Source organism: Fistularia commersonii, chromosome 32 (genome assembly GCF_037954325.1).
Source record: "Fistularia commersonii isolate RoL2024-O1a breed Wild chromosome 32, RoL_Fcom_v1.0, whole genome shotgun sequence".
Taxonomy (NCBI): domain Eukaryota; kingdom Metazoa; phylum Chordata; class Actinopteri; order Syngnathiformes; family Fistulariidae; genus Fistularia; species Fistularia commersonii.
This window is the reverse complement of record NC_141315.1, coordinates 4332905-4354904: the sequence shown is the minus strand read 5'-3', so window position 1 is coordinate 4354904 and position 22000 is coordinate 4332905. Positions and strand designations below refer to the sequence as shown.

The following is a 22000-nucleotide window of genomic DNA, read 5'->3' as shown; positions in this document are numbered from 1 at the left end:
GAATAACAAAAATAATCTGACTAATGATAGACAAACGAGCAAACGAAAAGAAGAAAGTGCTATATTCAAGCATTTCTGTTAAAAAAAGAGTATTAGAGTTATCAATCAATGAAAGGAATTATGTAGGGGGTAGGTTGAATACAATTTTGTGGCACAATAGTTTAAAACGATTACAAAATGTGCTTGTATTCACAAGAGATTTGCAATTATACGAATTAATAAAGTACCTGAATCTTTATCATTAACTCTTACACAATGGTTTTGCCATGCGAGGTGACAACCTCATCAGCATCATTGGGTTTTAATTGTCTTGGGGAAAGCATTACTAAAGCCAAGGCCTTGCAATAACTAAAAGCCTCCTGAGCAGTGCCAATAATTCAGTTATGAATTATAGATGCAGTCTCCGTTCGTGGTAGGACTAAATCGATATATTATTAAGTCAATGTTACAGGCAAAAGTGGCCCGAAATCAGGCCAATAGCAGATATGTTAGATAAGTTAACCTGTTGTTCAATTGTATTCTTCTATGAAACCTTTATTAAAGAACCCATGCCGGTGGAAACAATGTTTTGGAAGATTAAGAAAGTGAAGTGATGAGCAGGACAAAACCGCCATGTACAGCATTGATAGTTAAACCTCCCATTACAGTTTGATGGTTGACTGAGGCTGAGTGTTGATTTCATGTGATGTTGTTAACCACTTGATGAGATGGACTGCTGAAAAATAATTAATTGCCCTCATCTTTTATTCTGTATGTCAGCAAACTTGTGATAACAGCTCTTTTGCTAATTGTGTAGTATTTCATACCTTGTCATAGAAATAGAGGTTTGATGCGTTGTCAATATAATCCCACATCCATGCAAAATGCAATAGTCATTTGTGAGCGTTGTTGACGTTGTGTGAACAAACCTTTTCATTTTTAGATCACTACCAGCATCAGTCCTAGAAATCCTGTATCAGTCATGTCTACAAATGAATCACAAGTCCCCCTGTTCGGCAATACCCCTGTCATCTGCTCAGTCTGCCTACATTGTCCCATGTAACTCATGTATAGTGAGCGGGGTCAAAGGTCGAAGGTTACCCTCCTTCCCTGTCTTCGCCCTCTTGCTCTTTTCACCACCGTTGACTCCGGTGAGTCCCTTTCTTTGCCCCGCGTGGCCGTTCACCGCTGGACAAATCCAAGACAGAATTAAACGGACACACTCGCATAACCCCGGGCTAGAAAGCTCCCTCTCCCTTTCATCCTCCTCCCTCACCGACAGCCGGTTTGCTTCTAACTTCAGCGACAAGGTCCACCTTCTAAAAAGTACGTCGGGAAGGCCCGCGGGACAAAGCACGGTTCCTGCGCGTGAGCGTAAGTGTAGACGTGGCAAATTGTCTTTCCCTCGGGAGGGAGTTCCCAGCTATTACCGAGAAGAGACAAGGTCAGGCGGATCGAGAGACAAAGCAGGTGTTTTGGGAGCAAACAGAGGGAGGCCCCTATGTGTCGAGACAGGCTTTGATGGTCTTGAGTAATCAGGCATGGCGAGGTAAACACATCCTAAGTCTGGTTACCATCCTCACAGCGGGACATTAAATATTAAATATCCACTCTTTCTTAAGTGATATGGGAGATGAAATTGAATTCTATTAATGGACTGTATGATCTTATTACCAGCAGCTAATGCAGGGATATTCAATTAAAACTCAGAGAATCCCGGTTAGAGAGAATTTCCTCAAGCAGGGGTCCAGAACAAACAATGTCTGACGTGTATTTTGAGTCAAAGTCGTTCTATGTTTAATTAGTAGTTGCGTCAACGTTCACAAATAGTCAATGATTGTCCGTCAAATGAATTATGTTGATTGTCAGTTTTCTCAGTGAGACGGTTGATCATTTTGACGAGAAATAATATTCTTTTGCTTTTTCAAGTTAGAAAATGACAGTGAACGCTAATGTTGTTGTTTCGTTTGTTTTTTTTGAAATAATTATAGATAGAATATAAATAGACTAGACAGGCAATAAGGCCACGCTAGTTAAAACGGGAACACCGGAGCATCAGTGTAAAAGTCAATGGCATAAACATAGGATTTTCAATAGGTTTACGCCTGGATTTATCATCATTTTTAGCTGATTATTAAGGAACTATAGTTACCTTGTATTGATTAAATTGGATTTAGTAGTTGGGGATATTTAGTTTGTGAAGTTGTAGATGAGACGAGTGCGTAGAGGATATAATTCAGATGTACGTATAGTTATATTTTGTGGTTGTCTCCCATCAAATACAGGATGTCTGTTTTTTTGTTGTTTTTTTCATATAAAGAATATTATGGTGTCTTTACTGGCCCACACACTTCTGATGTTTTATTATGCTGCCATTTTTCTCATCTCCTGTGGAGAAGTGGAAGAGACATGATTCCGGTATGGCACTAGTTATTCACTTCATCTATTTCCATTACGTTAAAAATTAGAATTTCTAGCTTTCCGTATCGTAACTTTTCCAATCCCTCCAAGCCTTGCTGTTATTTTAGATTTTTCAAAGAGTTTTTTTTTTTTTCTTCAATTTTACGCCTCTGGTTCTTTAATGCACAAATTAGAAATGCACTTAAAACAGGTGCCTTATCTTTTTATTTTATTTCAGGATCCAAACCCACAGTCCAGTTTATTAAAGAGGTAATGGATTTATTGCGTGCAAGATCCTCACAGAATGAAAAAAGGGGTTTGAACTTGCCAAAGGCAAAAGTGTGAACAATTCAAATGTTGCCAGGTTAAATGTATTAACCCCGCGAGGCAAAAATTTAAACAAACACGTCCCAATGTTAGCGGCTTGGGGAAGCAGCATATGGGTAAACATGCCAATTAGAGAGATCCATGGCATACAAGGAGGCCTCCAGTCCATCTAATAAATGGTTAAGCACTGGGTCACTTCAAACCAACCAGTAAGAGCCAGCACCCTGCTAATAGAGGCAGCTTTGTGCCTCAGACAATCAAGGTTTGGAAGGCCCGCATAATAAATACCATTTATGTCCTGCCAATTAGACTAGCAGTGAGCCCATTCAGTCGGCCGTCTATTCTCCTCCCCACACACAAAGATGATCATCAGGGGAGATCAGAACAATTAACTCACTATCTTTTCCCCCTGCTCCCCATTGTCCAATATCCAAGCCATTAAAATAATTAAGGAAATATTGTAAACCAATCCAGCTGTTTGCTTTAATTGAAAGTGTGCACATGGTGAATTTTGGCATCTTGAAGGCAGCGTGGACGTGGAGTCGGAATATAAATGAAGTCTCTCTCATTGTTTCGTTGTTTTCTGCGAGATGTGACACGTCTGGCTAAGTACTCCCAGTACAGCGGACAGGGGAACAAATTGATTTTGTAGCTCAAATGATGAATTACTGCTGAACGAGTTGATAAAGTGGAGGAAATTGGAATCCGTCCGCCCGATTGAATCATGGGTTGAAAGTTAAATCAGAAATCATTGTGCTGGTAATTTAAAAATGACCATCGTTTTTGTGAAATTGTATTAATCTGATGTTTGAACAATAACTTCACGAACCCTCAAATATGCTATTGGGACCCTTTTTGATTTCCATGCTTGCGTTCATTATATTTAAAATCTCCACTATCTGTCTCATGTGTGTGTGTGTGTGTGTGTGTGTGTGTGTGTGTGTGTGTGTGTGTGTGTGTGTGTGTGTGTGTGTGTAAAAGAGAGAGAATTGCATCACTGAAATAACTGGATTCAATGAATGCTAATTAGTATGCAAGAGTTAAGGTAATTAAAACATTTTTGCTTTCATTTATATACTATTATCATTTACTAAGTCATTTGATTCACTGAATTCGGATCAATATTTTTGGTCTTTACACTTTTGATCAAGCAAAAGGGGACATTCGTAAAATGTGTAGTCTGTAAGGGTTGTGGACTTTCGATTTATTCATTTATTTTTTACCATTTACTTAAGTAAATCTTGTCTGACTGATAATAAAGCTGGAATCCCAGCGCTAATTCTGTTCAGAGTTGTAAAAGATAAAGTGTGCTGACAGGTTGCTGATGCCTACCACATGTTTAAAACCGCCATTCCTAGTCATACCTTCAGCATCAAAAAAAGAGCATCAGCAAATAAAAACGTTCAGTTGTTTAACCCGCGAAAAAGATGCAATACATAAAAGCACTTATCTTATTTCACCTGCAACAGAGTTCCAGGCTTGCAATTGCTTTTCCTATCATGTCCTGGAATTGCACCGTTGTGAACAGTTTGGGAGAAGATAGGCTGCTTGAGACTGCTGGTATCTATTTCAGAGGCAGTATTTTTCCTCTCGCGGCAGGGAAGCCAGCGTGCTGTCAGACTCTCCACTCAGTGATATGCACAAAGGTTTGGCGGAAACTATGAACTCTCTTCTCGCTGCAGGGGCACTTCCTTAGACTGTAAGCGTCAATATTTCAAGATAAACTAAGAGACAGCCCTTTCTGTTTTGCTGCAGTGGCGATGCAACTGCTGTCTGCCACTGTCTTCTTTCCCGGACTAATTGTCTCTATCAATATCTTTTCAGGGCTCTAGGGTGTTGCCGACCGTAGAACAACAGCAGCCAAACTCAAAGTTGCTATTTTAAAGGATTGTGAGGCAGGCTGCGCGCGCTGTCACATTCAGTTTAGCTGCAGATGTGCAGAACAAGTCTTCACTGGATGTGACTGCAGAGGATGGGAGAAAGATTTATCCTCTGGACAGTTCGCTTTTCTCTCGTTTCCCTCCAACCGGACCAGGCATTACTGCGGTGTAAATATTAGAGCCCCTCCTCCCCCCTGGGGAGAGAGGATATGGGGGAGTTAGAGGTTCTCTTGGCCACTAGTTTAGGTTTGATTGGTGGATTTTGGCCGGAGAAGGGAGAACATCTGTTGGGTGGCACTGCCAAGCGCTCAGTGTGACAGCCACACTGGTGGGACCAATTGTTCTGAGTGTAAAGAACAGTAATCACTTCAAGCCCAAGTGGTTGCCTTTTTTTCTTTTCTTTTCTTTTTTTTTTTTTTTTTACTCAACATATTCCCCCTCCGCCCCCTTTTCCTCCCCGCTCCATCTATCCTCGGTGCACTGATTGCATGTGTTGTCTAGCTTCCAGACTCATCTAAATTTAGCATCTGTGGATGTGTGTGTTTCTCTCCATGAGACTTCGTCCACCAGTAGATTTTTGCTCACTCCGCTCTCACCCGTAGAAGCTGGGTGAGAAAGAGTCATGGACTGTACATAAAATAAACAAGACCGGCTTCATCCGGTCGCTGTCAAATGCCAGCTTTGTAAATAGATCCGGTATCTTGCCTCATCATATCATGACTTGTGCTGCCCCCTAAAGAGCAAGCAAGGTAAAAGCACAGTGACAGCTCTACTCCCGTTTTTTTTTTTTTTTTTTTCGTCTGCCGTCCCAAAAAAGTGCCGTTTAAGTCCTATCAGACCACTTTAGGCTGACAAACTTCTTCATTTACCTTTTGAAGGTAAGGGTTAGGAGTCCATTTGTTCCCTGTTTCTACAAGTGCCGTTACAAAGGCCGGATAATCTCTCTGTCGGCAACAGAACACTGCCGCGCGCCGGCGCCGTCTCTGCACTACTACACTCCAGACTTTCTAATGTGAAAGCATCCAAGGAGAAATTATCAACAACATGTCCGTGTTGGTGACCTTAAAGTCAATCTTTCGCTGTTCTTTGCTGCCGTACAAGCAGACAGACAGCATGGCTAGTGAGTGGGCTGCCGGCCCCTGTAGGGGAATGAAAAGCCATAAAGGGGTGCCTGCAGGTCAAGGAGCCCGTTGTCAGATAAAGTCACAGCGCAGCACAGAGCTGACTGGTGAAACAAGGACTTCCTTGTTTATTCATGCAATGATGTTGATTTATTGCAGAAGTGAAGTCAAGTGAAGAACAAATTGAAGAACCCTCTGGCACTTTGCATTAAAACTCTGAACCTGTAAGATAAGTAGTGCGTGGTAAGACCATTTTCATGAGACAGGGACAGAAAAATTTGTTTCCTTATTAACCAGAAGGTGATGTCACCAACTTTTATTGAACACTTTGACTCAATATCTGGTCCATTCTATTTCTCATTTTTTCAAAATGGTACCAAATGGAGGTGGCAGCAAAACATATCATTAAAAATTGAAAAGTTACTATTAAATTTATGTTTTTTAAATCACAGAAAGATAAACTATCTTTGTCAGTTGTTCATTTTATTTTACTGAGGTACAATGGCATTTTTTTGTTATACAGTGATCCCTCGCTATAACGCGGTTTACTTTTCACGGTTTTGCTACTTCACGAATTTGCATCGTGCATTGTGCTCTGCATTCTGATTGGCTAAAAAGTCACTCCGCTTCTTCTCTACCTGTGCGTCAATAACGTTACAGTTTAACATGTACATGTACGTAAAACAGCTTGCCAAATTTACATTACGTACGTGCGAATTATCTTGCAATTTTGAGTTTCTCTAAAACCCTCTGGACCGACAAAAGTACCTGCAGCAGGGCCAAAAAGGCAGCGGAAGATACTATCTATCGCAGATAAAGTTAAACTTCTGGACATGCTAAGGGAAGGTAAAAGCTATGCGGCTGTAGGTCGGCATTACGGAATCAATGAATCTTCCGTTCGTCTCCCGTTCTTTTCAATGTATAATAGAGTATTTAATTGTATAATAATTGTAAAAAAAAATAAAGGTTTCTACTTCACGGATTTTGCCTATCACGGGTTCTTTTTGGAACGTAACCCCCGCGAAAAACAAGGGTATACTGTAGTAGTATTTAGCAGTTTATTTAAAAAAAAAAAAAAAAAAAGAACAAAAATATCCCAATAAACTGCAAAACCGTTCAAAACCCAGTGATTTTAAATAGGGAACACGCCTGTCGATCACAGGGACGCATATAGAAACAACCAACCATATACACGTCACGCATTGTTTTCCAACGTATTCCAATTAATCTTCATCCATCCATCTTCTGCCGCTTATCCTGCACTCAGGGTTGCGGGGGATGCTGGAGCCTTTCCCAGCTGTCATCAGGCGAGAGGCGGGGTTCACCCCTCGGACGGGTCGCCAGTCAATCGCAGGGCCACATATCTAGACAACCATTCACTCAGTCATTCATTTGGGGCAATTTTTTCCAATTAACGTCCTGCATGTTTTTGGACCGTCGGGGGAAACTCACATAGACACGGGGAGAACATGCAAATATCACACAGAAAGGCCGAACCACTGCGCTGCCCGTTCTGGCGTATAATTATTATACTTCTCTAGCCCTGATCTAACTTTGTGAGTTGATTATAATGAATATATGAACCGGCTTCAAACACACTCGGGATCTGATGTGATTTTAGTAAGACTTCTAATTTAATTCTCACCTGTCCTTGTGTTTTCCCAGCACTTACAAAATCCAGCAAATTTCCAAACAGCAGCAACTGAGCTTCTGGACTGGTGTGGTGACCCCAGAGCCTTCCAGCGCCCTTTCGAGCAAAGCCTGATGGGATGTCTAACAGTAAGTCGGCAATCATAACCCCTTCCACCTCCTTTCTTCAGTCTCTTACCACAAGGTTCAAGGGCAGGGAAAAGAAGCACCGGATTTGCTCTTACATGAACTGAGAAATAATATTTGTCTGCCTGATCTTTAGTGAGGTTATTGGAATAAAAAAAAACGGTTCGCTTTGTAAGCCTCGTTTCCAGTGACTTCTTCCGCGTATCACAAGAAACCGAAATCTGGAACATGAAAGAGACAAAGGCAATGTTCTCGCACCCCAAAGGAATCCTTGGTTATGAAGAAAGAGGGTTTCAAAGCTAAAATGCCAAGAGGCATTTTATGCAATTAACATCTGAAGGAATAGAAGAAAAAAATCTTGATTGTTTCGAGATGTACGGTATTGGTAATTGCCAGAATTCACCGGAGCTGTTTGTGTATGCGGAGCCAAAATAGGTCAATATCCGATGTGTTCGTATCCAAAAGAAACCCAATCTCAGATTCAATCTAGGTTTTAGGAGAATAACCCACGAGAGATCTCTCTTATTTGCAGGCTTGAAAGGTAGTAGTCGCTTGCAAATTCACTGCACACAACAGAGGTCAGCTTTGGTTTATCTACACTTCTGTAGAAGCCATTCCTTATTCACTTCAGCGTCAGTCCTACGTCTAATGTGCTAAAAAACAACAACATGTCACACAGGTGCTCGTTGTCATTTAATGAAACAACTTAACATTTGTTTGTGTGTGTGATTGAGTCTATGCCAAGTCTTCTGGTGTGTGTGTGTGTGTGTGTGTGTGTGTGTGTGTGTGTGTGTGTGTGTGTGTGTGTGTGTGTGTGTGTGTGTGTGTGTGTGTGTGTGTGTGTGTGTGTGTGTGTGTGTGTGAGTGTGTGTGTGTGTGTGTGACATCTTGCTTGCTTGCATGCATGTGTGCTTGAGTGTCTGTTTTGTTGTTTGGCCGGGAGAGGGAAGACCAAACCTCTGGTAAAGAAGATGTGCAGAGTTAAGCTATATTTTGCTGTCTCGATATTATTATTATTTCATATGCTTGCATATAATGCTTGATGTGTACCAAAAACTGGGTAAAAGTCATATTTACAACATATTTAGAATGTAGAGAAGAGGATTATTCTTCAGCAGCGGGTGCATGGATAGATGGGCATCCAAGAACTCTGGGTTGTGTTGAAACTTTTTAGTACCACATTAAAAAGCCACAATATGAAAAGTGCTCTCAAAAGGTCACAATAGCAAAGTAGCGGGATCCTTATAAGATTCATAAAGGCAGACAGTAAAACAGCAAAATCATGTGATTTTCAAAGGATCCTAATGATTATACAAAGAACATTGTCTGTACGTTTACAGGCAGAATAAATGTGTAAAGATTTAACGCAAAAGGTTTTGTATGGCATTTTTGGCTCTGTGACAATTAAAGGGCTGATGCCTTTGTATCAAAATGTCTAGACTAAAATGCACTGTTACATGAGATGAGTAGAAACTCTTGTTCTCTCGCAAATCAAACCTCATGTCACCTGAGGCGATACTGACAGGTTGCTGCAGTTGAAAGTCCCACCACGGCCTATAGAAATGGAGCTGCGATATTTATTGTTATTATAGGCCGTTCAGGTCCAGGAGCACCAATAGGGGCTCAAAACACTTTCCACTTACCTAAAAAGAACTCAAAAGCCTTTACTTTAGTTAGATGAAAAATATTGCATGACATTTTCATTTTCATCCATGAATTGAAATGTAGTGATGATGTCACAGTCAACAGCCACACAAACCACGTTCTTCAGTATGCAGGAAGATGATGAACCGCCAAATGCTGCAGCAGCTGGACATAAAGTAACCAAATATTGTGGCTCTTTTTTTGTTGTTTAAAGGAATATAAAAAAAAGAAATTAGCGCATTTTAGACATGCATAAATCACAAGTGGTTCCGTAGTTACTTCAGTCAGTGATTTAGGACGGAAGTGAATTAGTCGGTTTATATGCATAAAAAAAAAATTCACATAAAAAAGTGGCGGAGTGGAACTCGAAGGCCAATTTACATCAAAGTAACCGGAGATACCGAATGAAGGAATCATCATCTAGCGCTTCGGGGCTCGGAGACAGAACAGTCTCCCAGCGCAGCGGATGTTCTGAGGATGTCACTCACCTGTCACCTTCGGCCATTCTGTGCTTTAACATGCTCACTTCTGTGCCGCCTCCAGCTGTAGATAAGAGTCACTTATAGCCTCTTTACTGGTGCAATTCATAACCCCAGCCAAGCAAGCATGGTTGTATCAGGCAAAAAGAAGAGATTTGTACTTGAACGCCACAGTGAAACCGCTGCGACCCGAGCGACCGCCTCCTCCCCCGGCCCTCACCCCTCCCGTTCAAGCGATTGTTTGTGTTACTGCCTTAATGTGTGGCAGCAGGTGCCTTTCCTCCAGTTTACCAATTCAATTTGTCACCTGAAGTGAAAATCTCAAGGCTTTCCCTTTTTACTTCACGACTTGTATAGACCTTAACACGAGCTGCTTCGGGGAGAGAGTTTAGAGAATGTGATGTGATTTTGAAATTACCTGTTCTCACAGTAATATAATAACACTTCACCCTGTTGCATCTCACCGCTGCATCAACATTGACATTTCGAGATGTCAGGCAGCCGTCGTCAAACCCTGCCTGCAAATGAGCGCCATGCAGGAAAATAATCTGTGTTCGAGCATTCTAATTGAGCGGTTTTCATTATTCCTGAATGTCTCGAGCTTTAACTTTTTTACTTAAGCCCACGTGTAGGATGTAGCAACTAGAACGTATCTATTTAGTAACAGCGCTGCACCTAAAGCACTTTCAGTGCTCGCACAGATGATTGGATTTATATGCAAAGGCACTTGTTTTGCTTATGGTAGACCACCACAGCTCCACTGGCTTTGCACAATTAAGGTCCTGAAATTAGAACTGCTAGTTGTAATTCCTCGCACTAGAATTACCATTTAGGAAAATGTCCCTCAGTAGTTTAGATTCTAATTAGAAAGCCTATACTCGTATATCTTCTTAATGGGATATTCCTATAAATAAAAGCCAGATATACATACTTTGTTTTGGTGACACGTCAGGGTTATACTTACAGAAGATAATTATACGGTGCGGGGAGTAGTGTTCAGCTGTGCTACCTCAAGGCTTGTCCTGAACTCTGTGTGTGACAGCAGGATTGTAGATTTGAAGAAGTCGGGAAGAGAGAAGAACCCCCGTCTCGAAACGCGCCGTGCACCACGCGGTACGCATGGACTGCATGTCCTGCGTTGGTCTCTTTGAGCTGATAATGGCGATGGTAAATCACTGCAAGATGTACAACATGAGGGAGATTTACTCCCCAAATCATTGGAACGTTGACAATTCTCTGAACCTTTTGAAGCTGTGATTGCTATCTTTTCTTAAAAGTATTCATCACGGCTCATCTCGTATCTCTTTGCGTGCTATGAGAAACACATCTTACAGGACAGAAATTTGCCTCAGCTATTGATATTGTCCTAATAGCAGGATGATACACAAAACATGTTTACACTCGGTCAAAATGGTGAGGTATTTGTAAACCCACCTTTCTGTGGGTGAGGAATTGGATGGCAAACCGCTGCCTTTGTCCGTAAAGCCATTTGTGGAAAAAACATTGGTAACTGAATGTCAACATTGATATCTAAATTTGTAAAGTGGATATGTAAAGGAAAGCCGGGAAGTTTACTCTAGTGCATTTTAAGAGATGTAATGAGCACTTAACTACATACCACACCGTTTGCATCCGCGGACCTCCTCTTTTTTCGACACCCTCTTATATATCATGGCATTTACGTGATATCTGGCTTCTGCCGAAGCTCTCCGAGAAAAAAAAAAAACGACCTTGTGATTTAGCGGTTTTCTTCTTTTTCGAGAAACTGAACTGGAGAGCGTGATGAATCTTTGAAATTGTCGACACGGATTTAACGCTGTCGTTTCTGTGTTCAGGTGGTCAGTCGTGTAGCAGCCCAGCAGGGCTTTGACTTGGACCTGGGCTACCGGCTCCTGGCTGTGTGCGCTGCCAACAGGGACAAGTTCACTCCAAAATCAGCAGGTAAGACCAGAGTTTTCTCAACTGCTGTCTCGGACCATCTGGACGCTCTGGCCTGTACGGGCTCGAAGTTCCTTCCTGCATTTTTGGCTGCGTTTCGTGATACCCACCCCTAGCTACTAGACAGTACGAGATCCTTGCACTCCAAAATATTGAACTCAATGGTGTAAACCGCTATTTAAGTACGTTTAATGCTCACTCCTGAATGAATTCTGTATTTCAGTACAGAAATTATCCAATCATTTCCTTGCATTTGTTTTAGAAAGTTAGTTCCTATTATTTTTTCATACAGGAATCATTCTCCATCTCCCCAAAAAGGTGATCATCGTCCCGGTATAAACAAATATTCAGCGTAACACGTCACACCCGCTACAAAATGATCGGAAACGTCATCTCGTAGTTCTTCTCAAGCGTTTTGGATGAAAAAGAATTGCTTAAGTTTCCATTTTCGTTTTACACATGACAAGAATACTTTATCAGTGATGGACAGTTCCTGTTTTCATACAGCACCACAATGTTTGTTGAGATTATATTGACAGACTTGTTGTAAAGGTGATGAAAAAGAATGTGGAACATTGATGGGGATAAAGACGTACGGTCTGTCAACAGCTCACGAGATAACAAGATAATCTTGTGCTACTTTAAAGTTTTTTGATTTGTGGTTTCCGTCTGTCTTGGGTTACGTAGAAAGTACGGTTGCGCTTCTGTGTGCGTGGCCTCGGCACCGAGTTGACGAGGACATGAAAGTCAGATCCACATATTGTTTGAATTTCCACTTTGTTTGTCTTTTGTGATTTATGGCGTTCACTGCCCTATACGTGGTTTTATGACGCTTCAACTCATGCGATGTCGCTCCGTTGCAGCTGGAAATCATACTCCGTCGGTAACACGGTAATACTGTCTAAGAGTATACGATTGCCAATTGATTCTCTTTCTGAATAATTTGTTGCAAGAGCAGTCATTTGGAAAAGCAGCAAGCACTTAAGTCCAGGCGCAATCCCAAAGTGCATTTCATGGACAATCATTTACCTGAATATTTCGAGAGGAGCGGTCTGTCGAGTGAGAGGTTTGTGGAGTGAGAGAGTCAATGGAAACCACTGTAAAGGCCCTGCATTCTCCCACAAAGCCCACAGAAGCTAAGAGTGGAGGCCCCATTCAAGGAGGTTGTTAAAGCAAAAAGAAAGCCCTCCCTGGCAGCTTGGGAGATGGCTCTTAAAAGACACTCCCACAGGGCCCCAGGGGCAGGACCCATTCCCCGACATCCAGCAGGGCTGTTGCCGAGCGACAGGCAAAAGGAGTTAGTCACATGATTGGGCCGGGATGGCGGCGGCAGGTCAGCCATCCGACACTAAAAAGACAACTCAGTGTCCGGCTTTCATTTAGGATGCCTGAATAAGCTGAAAACACTTCTGAGAAAAGAGACGCGCGCAGGAGTTTTTGGAAGCTGTAAAGTTGTAATTCAATAAATAGATAAAAACGTAAAGCGAATGTAATTCAAGCTGCTCAGAGAGGACAGATTCTCAGCCCAGGCATCGATATGACATTTCTTGCATGACGAGTTGGTTTATCTTTTAATGTTCCGGATGAAAATCGTTTATTGCATTCATTTTGTTTTGCTGGTGACAGACTTGTGTGGCTGAAATCCGGTCATTTCTTGGAAAAAGAAAAAAAACAATTTTCGGGACATTTATGAAAGCCAGATCTTGTATTTGTAATCAACCGGCCTGTGCGACCACATCGTGCGCCTTGTAATCTTCTGAAAACCTGTGTATGTATTTGGCAAAAGAAAAAAGCTTGTGGTTGAGATCAAGGCTATTTGGCGTACACAGCATCGGGTCAGTGGATAAACACTAATAAGTTAATCAGATTCGATGTCCCATCTTAACCAGGTCTAACTTGTCGTCTGGATATCTTGGCTCCGACACAATGTGTGGTCAAGCTATTGCGCTTCTCTTATGTCATCGAAATTCCTCTCCTGAACACGGGAGAAAATTGAGCAGGAAATTGTGCTGATGGGAGGGCAGAGCTGATTTCAGCAGTATAAAATCAATGTCCGCTATAAACTCACGGCTGAAACAGGTTGTATCTTTGACATATTAATTCATCATGAAACGCCTCCCGACAGTTCGAGCAGCGGTTTGCTAATTGTCTTCGAGAAATAGCTTCGAAGTGCCTATCCAACGCGCGTCTGTGTGCCGCAGAGAAACATCGTTTGGAAATCCTATCGATTTTATCAGCTTCGGTATCTTAAGTTGTTACGAAGTAACGATTTCAGAGGTGTAGATAATGTTTATTGTAAGTAGCGATCGCTGTTTTTTTTAATGGAATGACTCTCGAGCTCACAAGATAAAGAAAACTCTACGGTGAATTGAGGGCTTTAAGAGATCTACTGAGGGAGGAACTGGCAGTTGTAGTCCTTTTGCCTTTGTGCCAGCAGCCCACAATGCACACCGAGCGCTGGGGGGATGGGTGTCTATCTGCTAGTAGTGACCTCTTTGTGAATGAGATTAGCCTGTTCTATTAATCTGTGATTACTAGGACTGTCTTACTGCGCCGCAAAACGACACACGTGGAGCTGCGGCGACATGAAAGCGAGGAGATCGCTCTCTCGGCGTGGATAAACTCATCAGGGCCTCCCCGCTCCCTCTCTTCATCACAGGGTACATTACAAGCCCTGTTAGGCCTATTTCATCAGTTTCACACCCCTCCTGTAAAACCATAGCCATGCGCCGCGGTTTGAAAGTGTGGACAAAAAAATGCTTGATCACCTTTTTTTCATCTGAGCGGCTCAGAATGGCACATTCCCAATTGTTTGCGCCTCAACAAGCTCTTGGAATTCCTCAGCTCTAAAGAGTGAAAGGAGGCACCAGCTCAGATGAGGGGACGCCAATCGAAGTTTTTCAGTTGGTTCATTCTCTCATGTAATAACGCCTGGTAAACCAGCTATTCAGCGGATAATTAGTTGGGCTTTAGCTCTCTCTCTTAATCTAGTTTGTTTTTACACTTGTTTTACACACACAGCACCGTGTGATCATTAGACATTGTGGGCTTTAGTTAACAGTGTCAGCGTAGCGGGAATATCTATGTCCTTTTATTTTGTTATCGTGGCTTGTACCACTCCGGAGATAGATGTCCCCCAGATCCTACTTTAGTAGCCATGATCTATTTCCTTGACAATACAGATTAAACCTGTTGTTTCACAATACCGAATTGTATTGATTCACAACAATAATCCCAGTATGTTAAATTCCCAATCTTTGATAGCTTAAAGCACAGAGTCTGGACAATTAGACAATTTATTTCTCTGTCAGTATTTGGTGATGTTTTTGCTCATTGGCAAAAGGTGGAATTATATAGCATGTTTGACGATAACATTTTTGACATTCTCAACTGTCATTTTAATGTGTATTATATGATGAAGTTACCTTCCAACAGAGGGTTTAAGCCGTAGGCATCGGGTGTATTTCATGTGTGGGATGGTCTCAAAGAAACACAGTGAAGAGGTCAGACATATTAACATCCTTGGCAGACAGTAAGCTTTTGAGTCTGCCGCCCCTAATATTTTTTACCGTCTCCCAGTGTTAATTCTTTAGTGGGTTGGCTTTCTTAAACAGGGACACTGGCATTTTGGTCTTATTATTGACGGTAGAGATGTCGCTGGACTTTTCAGGTTAAGATGGCAACTCGATGTTGTAAACAAACACCAGTTCATGAGAAATAACACAAATTTAGATTTCTTTTCTCGATCGGAAGATACATTTTAGAGAGCGATAGGGACGCGTCGGTCCGAAACGGACCCGTTATATAAGCATATGTATTAAGATAACAGTGGTGTTGGCAATGGTGACAGTAAGCAATGTTAATAGTGCGCTAAACTCCACGCACTTTCGGTAAATTATGATCATAACAGTCCTGTGGTAGTTTCAGGTGAAGCCAACCGCACAATATTTTGCTTTCATTATGTAGTTTGAGAGTGCAGTAATACAGAGAAAACTGGGCTAGAAAATGAGTCATGATTTGCAGCAAAGGTCACCAGAGAAAAACAAGCTGTTTATGTGGTTTGTAACTTAACCTTCTCCTGTGCAGCCTTTTATATCAGTTCCCCCCAAAATGCGGAGAGTGTAATCGAGTGTAATGCATCTGGTATCTTTAGAAGTGCCCGGATCCCCAGCAGAATTTAGAACAAATTGAGGATTTGAACTAAATGTAGCCGCACAACATGTTTTTGCAGTTAAAGGCTCATGGTAGTCCACCTGATTGTTGTCACAGAAGCCATAAATCCACCTCCCGTCTGCTCTGGACAATTTCTGTGTTTTACACAGCATTATCAAGTGAAGTCTTCCAGCAAGGCATGATTGATGTGTTAACTTGCAGTCGGGGTGCCGGGCCATAAGTCACCCACAGTGCACTTAGCTGATAGTAAATACCAGGACAGCAAATACAGACAGCGGAGACCAGAGATAAGAAGTGTTGAGCACGGCTGTCCTTCCTCTGTTGTAGTTTTGTCTGTGGAAGCAGGAGGCGATAGCATTGAAACGTACTGTCCGTAACCGTTCCATCTGGCGGGGTATTTAAATAAAGTTACATTAAGCCTGATGTAAAATTGAGAAAATGACCCAGATGTGTGAATGAGAGAGAATGTTTGTCCGTCTGTACTCGTGACCCTGCGATTGACTGGCGACTAGTCAAGGGTGTATCCAGCCTCTCCCTCCATGGCGTGGGATAAGCGGTAAACAATGGATGGATAAGCCTAATGTCAGTAATTACTTTTTTTTATTCATTTTTTTCAATTACAGAACAGTCACTAATTTGGTAAACCGAACTGACTTAATACATGTGAGCGTGAGTATGTTTTTATCTGCGGACGTCACGAGACACCCTGGATCGCCTCAGGTGTTGCATTTACCCTGAGTTTACATGTTTAACAGGTGTGTAATTATTTATCCAAAAGCTTATTTGGGCTCATGTGTGCTGAAAAACAAATGTGGTTTAATTGGCCCCTCCCTCTCTTGATTTCAACCCCTCTGTGCATCAGGAAGCCACAATACCCAGTCTCCTCCCTCCTCCCGCTCCATGCTTCTTAATTACAATGACTACTTGGATGGATTAAGTCAACTATTTGCAAAGAGTAGGTTGGATGGATGGAACCTTTTGATTCATGTTCATACCTGAATCTTCCCTTTCTCCCCGTTGCATCAGGACCCGGGGTATATTTCCCTCATTGCATATGCCGCTTTAAATGAACTGATTGAGGTTTCTTTTACCCGTTGCTCTGGACGCAGGCCAAGATACAGGCTGTCTAGCACATTAGGCACCACCCCCCTTTGCAAGTTTGAAATGTGAGCTGCCTGCATTTTTTCCTCTCTTCCCTCCCTCCTTCCCTCCCTCCCTCCCTCCCCTCCCTCTCTCCCTTCTGGCGAAGTGGCTGTGGCTGCTTCTGTGTGATGTGTGTATTGGGAGAGCAAGCAATGGATCACTAGACAGAAAAGGAAGATACATCAATAACAGCTGCATACATCCGAGGTGAGGAGATAAGCATTTGGTTCTCTCTTACTCCCTCTCTGCCTGTCCTCCCACCTCTCTCCCCCTCTCCCTCTCTCTCTCTCTCACACTCTGCCTCTCTGTCTACCTCTCTCTCTCTCTCTCTCTCTCTCCCTCTCTCTCTCTTGCCCGCTCACTCGCTCTCTCCATCTCTCTCACTCTCTCTCTCTTTCCTTCCCCCACCCCCTTTACCCAACTTTAACCCTTTGCTGCTGCAAAAGTCGTCTCGGAATTTTGCAAAATTATTTCGCGACGATACCTACCTGCTGCCTTCTCCGGTCAAAGACGTGTGCGTCCTCTCGTGCTCCTCATAGTTATTAGTGCAGGATGAAGCGCCCCTTTTTTTTTTTTTTTTTTTTTTTGCAGATTATCCCTCTTTCCCTTCTTATTGTCTCTGGGGTATTTGTTGCTTGAGTGCAAAAGAAGCTGGTGGCAAGTACAGCAGGAGCCCATTAGCAATGACTCCATCTGTGATTGGTTTTGCCTGCGAAAATGGAGAGAGAGCAGCCATGAATAATTGATGTGTATTGTGCAGTCAGTCACTGGACACGCAGGGAGAGAGGAGAGGAAAACTGAGAGAAGCTGCTGCCTTGAGACACCCAGGGAAACAAGGGGAAAGGGGGGGGGGGAGAATGTTACATAGAGGAGAGGAAGGTGGGAGGGATAGAGAGACACAGAAAGATCTTTAAAATAGCTGCTGGCTTCAGTATTGCAGAGATTAAGGCTGCCCTGTATCCCCTTTGTTCTGCAGTAGTCGATTTGTGCTCAGAAGTGTTTCTAGACACATGAGTGGCTTTTTTTTTTGCCGCACAGCGGAGTGAGAAATAAGCGGAGACGACGCTAGAGTTGTCTCGGTTGAAGTGTGGGTGGCATTTTGGACACGAGGGCGGGGAACAGGGGGGGATGGATGGGGAGAATCTTCCCTGAATGGGGCAAAGCTGCGAGCTGTCAAGAAGGAGGAGACAACAGTTCAATAGGGTTGTGCGTTTACGGGGTTGTAGTCACTGATAAGAGGGAAGGTAGATCTGATGGTACCACTGGGAGAAACTTGTTTCACCCCTTGGGAGGCCAAATAGATGTTTGAGTCCCGAATTGGTGGGTGCAGGCAGGCACCCTGCCACGTCTCAAACCAACAGAATTGGGTTTGACAGTATGACGAGTGCCTCCCAGCGCCCCGCGTGATAGTATTGCAACAGCTGACTGCCGCATTTGACCCACTTACAGCTCACACAGAAGGGGTCAAAATGGCCTTGATTATCTCTCTGAGTCGCGCTGACCTACTTGAGGCGGCATTTTCAGTGAGACTCTTGGCAGTTTATCACACCCACTCCCCCCCATGCCATACAGCACAACCAGCCTGGCTCAGTAAAGAGATGTTCGATCCCCGCCCCCGCCTCATCCGCGCTCCTTTGGAAATTGGAAGGGTTAAGAGGTTTGATTTTTGTGTAGTTCAGTGCCTGTCGAGCCATTGTGTGGTCAGAGCAACAGGTTTGATGAGATGTACTGTCTGCACCTGTTTATCCATGCGAGGAACTTTTCAATACATGTCAAAAACACACTTTAGGATTTAACAGTCTGCAGACTCGGCTTCCTCCGTGGAGACGAATCTTACAGTTTGTATGTATTTGTATTTTAAAGGTCCGCGTGACGTCGGCCTCTCGCTGACTGGCATTATTGTGGATAGGTATGAAAGGTTCCAGATTAATATTCTGTACGCAATATTCTGTTTGTAATACAGTCTTACCTAGACTGCTCTCTATTTACCTAAATGTAGATTAAGACCTCAATATAAGGGCATTTAATTCCACTGTTTAGCGCAGGTTGACAAATTAAAAGGCAGAGATACAGTCTAAAAGAAATACAAAACAGTTTCATAATCACATTCATAAAAACTAGAATGTGGTCAGCATGTTGCAAGCCTAGCAATATATCCCATTCATATAACAAACACATCAATGAACGCATTAACCCGGACCTCAGTAATCAAACCACTTTAACAAAGATCTTTGCATGAATTGCATGAGTTGCCAGAAAATCGTCCATTAACATTCCCGTTAACATGGAAGTAAAGACACAAACCCACATATCTGACTAGAGTTTCTTTCAGAAATTCGGGGACTGGTGAATGTGTGGAGTATGTTTTACCCTTCCTTTACTTTTTCAAGTGCAAGTCAAGTGCAGACAAGTCTCACTGAAAGTCTGAGCATGTGTCATAAAGAATTATACTACTCACCATAAAAAGCTGCAAGAAGACCAATAGGACTTCATGGTGTAAATAAATACATGTCTGATGTCTACAGGGCTCTTTAGTGCTCTGCAACTTGGCCCAGAATATCCCATCTCTGAATCAAATTGTTGTCTGCTCCAACTATGAGCTCATTCAGGAAAAGATAATAAGAAATGTTGTTTATGTTGTAATTTCTTAGCTGCCTTAAAGGGGTTAATGTTGAAATGTTGGAGTCCATGGAAATGTATTGGGAGTGAAAGTTTGAGAAGCTATGCTTGGAGCCACCTCAACAAAGGGACATTTTCAAGGCTAAATCTGTTAATATATATATATACAGTATATAAATATGAAAAATAAATAACTAAATAAATGAAATTAAAAAAAAAAATATATATATACATAATTTTAAAAATACATTTGTGTTATAGTGGATGTTTTTAGTTTGCTTTTTTGGGGACGTTCATTTAAACACATTCATTTAACTGATTCACAACCTCAAATTATTCATTATATTGTCCTATTTCAAGTAGTTTTGTTTTTTGTTTGTTTGTTATTTTCCACTATTGTGTTGTTGATGGAGTTTTAATCTCCCTTAGTTAAAACAGGTTTGTGACAGGTGGTGTTGATAAAGAATTGTTCAGCTTGATGTTCAGTAATCTACTGTTCCATTTATCCATTTCTGTTATTTTGTCAACCTCAACAAATCTCTTGTTCTCTGCATGAGTTGTCAAATCACAAAGCCATTTCCCCTTTGTCTCTCAATAATACTCCAAACTGAACAAACAGCAGTCAGCATTGCCATTGGCCTGTAAGAGAAAGAGGATACTGCGAGCAATGACTATTTACAATTCCGGCCTTTTGGATTATCAAATCGAGGTAAAATTTGATGTTTGATCAAATTTAGAATAACGTTTTATGAAAAATGGTCCTGTCATTGCTGAGCACAGGCTTAATGCTGAAAAGTAGTATGGGCAGAATTTTAATTAAACATAGCCACAGGGAGATTAGGTTTCTAACAGGAAAAAAAATGGCTGGTATCCAGAGTCTAATTTCATTAAGTGTCTGAACCAAACTACTGCAAACTACTTACTCTAAGTATGATTTGACAATGCTATCAGTTTCTCAGTATAGTGGATAATTAATGAACTTAATGTGAGGGTCCACAGAGTAATGATTGGCGAGAGATGGGAGATAGACATTTGCAGTTGCAAGAAACCACTTTAGTTGTACTTTTTTTTTTTTTTAATCAAACCCATAAAGCACTTCAGAGTTACAATCAGAAATACTTTTTTTGATGGAGGTTTTATTTATCTATTTATTTATTTATTTAATTTTATTCTAAAAGACCCTGCTACCAAACTCAATCAACAAGTAATTTCCCTTTATGAATTTATGATTACTCCATTATTTAAATATACATATACATATATATATATATATATATTTTTTTTTTGGTTCATTTTTGTTTAGTTTTTTTTCTTTCTGCCAGCTGTGGATAAGTCAAATACAGCTCTGGAAATAACTTGTCGTGTAGCTACAGCAGAAATGGAGAAAGGGGCCTCTCTTCATCTTTTAGACGTTTTATACTACATTGTTCCAGCAGCTTGACGGCAGTTCTTCCAGTGGTTGGAAAAGGGAGACCCACTTGTTGAGAGGGGAACGAGGCTATTAACTATGGGGAAGGAAAACTTGTGAAAAGTTGATGGTGAAGCACATTAAAAGTCATATGTGACCATTATTGACCGTTGCAGACAGACAGCAATGAAATTCACCGCCTCTGATAACAGATTGAGATTTCGCCTGAATTTGCCCTGCACGCTCAAAAGCATACTTTCATACCCCTTAAGAATTTATTCCGGTCAGTATTTAAGTAAATCACCCCTGATTAGACCTATCTGAGAGAGAGCTGTGTTTCATCACTCAAAAGGAATTTTTTTGTAGCAGTATTAAAGCCAGAAAAACCAGCTTTTTCATTTCAGCGTAAACTGCCTGCACTGCAAGTACATTTCTTTCTCCGTCAGTGGATCATAAAAAGTATGGAACACTGTAAAATTATATACACCCCGCACTTTGGAAGAGTCAGTCCTCTTTTTCTCTCAGTACCATTTTGGCCACTCAGATTTTTAAAGTCGATGTCCAACCTGCCTGAAATGTCAACAAACCTATCACTTCTCGGTTTTTGTGTGGAGTAAAAAAGGGGGCGGGGGGGGGAGATGGTGAAATGTCAATACTTCACTGCGTAAATATAGCAGAAATGTATTTAAAGTCCAGTAAAATGTAAAATTTGAACCCTACAGAAACCAACTGCTGCAGGAGATGTCAGTCTGACTCAGGTACTGGTTGTGTGTTGCAGTGCTTCTCAGGAAACTCATACACATTGGCTGGATTCAAGCAAATCATTCTCATTGCAGTCCCTCCATTCTGTCACCTCACTCAGCTGTGTAGATGTGCAATACATGGAATGATATCTGATATGCTTTTTCTTTTGATCATTTAGAAGAGCGACATGGCTGCTGTTGTTTTGTCTGTTAAAAGTTTCTCAGTATAAAGCATGCCACTCATGGTCATCCTGCCTGCATCATGGTTCGCACATGTTCTTTTCACTGTACATTGAAATCATTGATTTTTTTTTTTTCTCTTTTGATTGTATTGTTACCAAGATTTCTTAGAATTTAAAGATAGTATGGC

General features: G+C 41.7%; 1 protein-coding gene across 7 annotated transcripts in view; it reads left to right on the top strand.

Annotated features, from left to right (window-relative positions):
• Positions 1–22000, top strand: part of LOC147215187 (zinc finger MIZ domain-containing protein 1-like) — a 121282-nt gene that overhangs the window by 83330 nt on the left and 15952 nt on the right. For 3 of the 7 annotated variants that reach the window (XM_086139855.1, XM_086139856.1, XM_086139854.1), the window contains exons 4-5: positions 7373–7486; positions 11442–11547. In XM_086139855.1, coding sequence (XP_085995981.1) covers positions 7373–7486; positions 11442–11547 — 220 coding nt within the window. Of the gene's footprint in view, positions 1–7372; positions 7487–11441; positions 11548–16965; positions 17068–21583; positions 21646–22000 lie in introns of those variants that run through there. The other 4 variants (XM_086139861.1, XM_086139858.1, XM_086139859.1 and 1 more) reach the window with 4 other exon arrangements.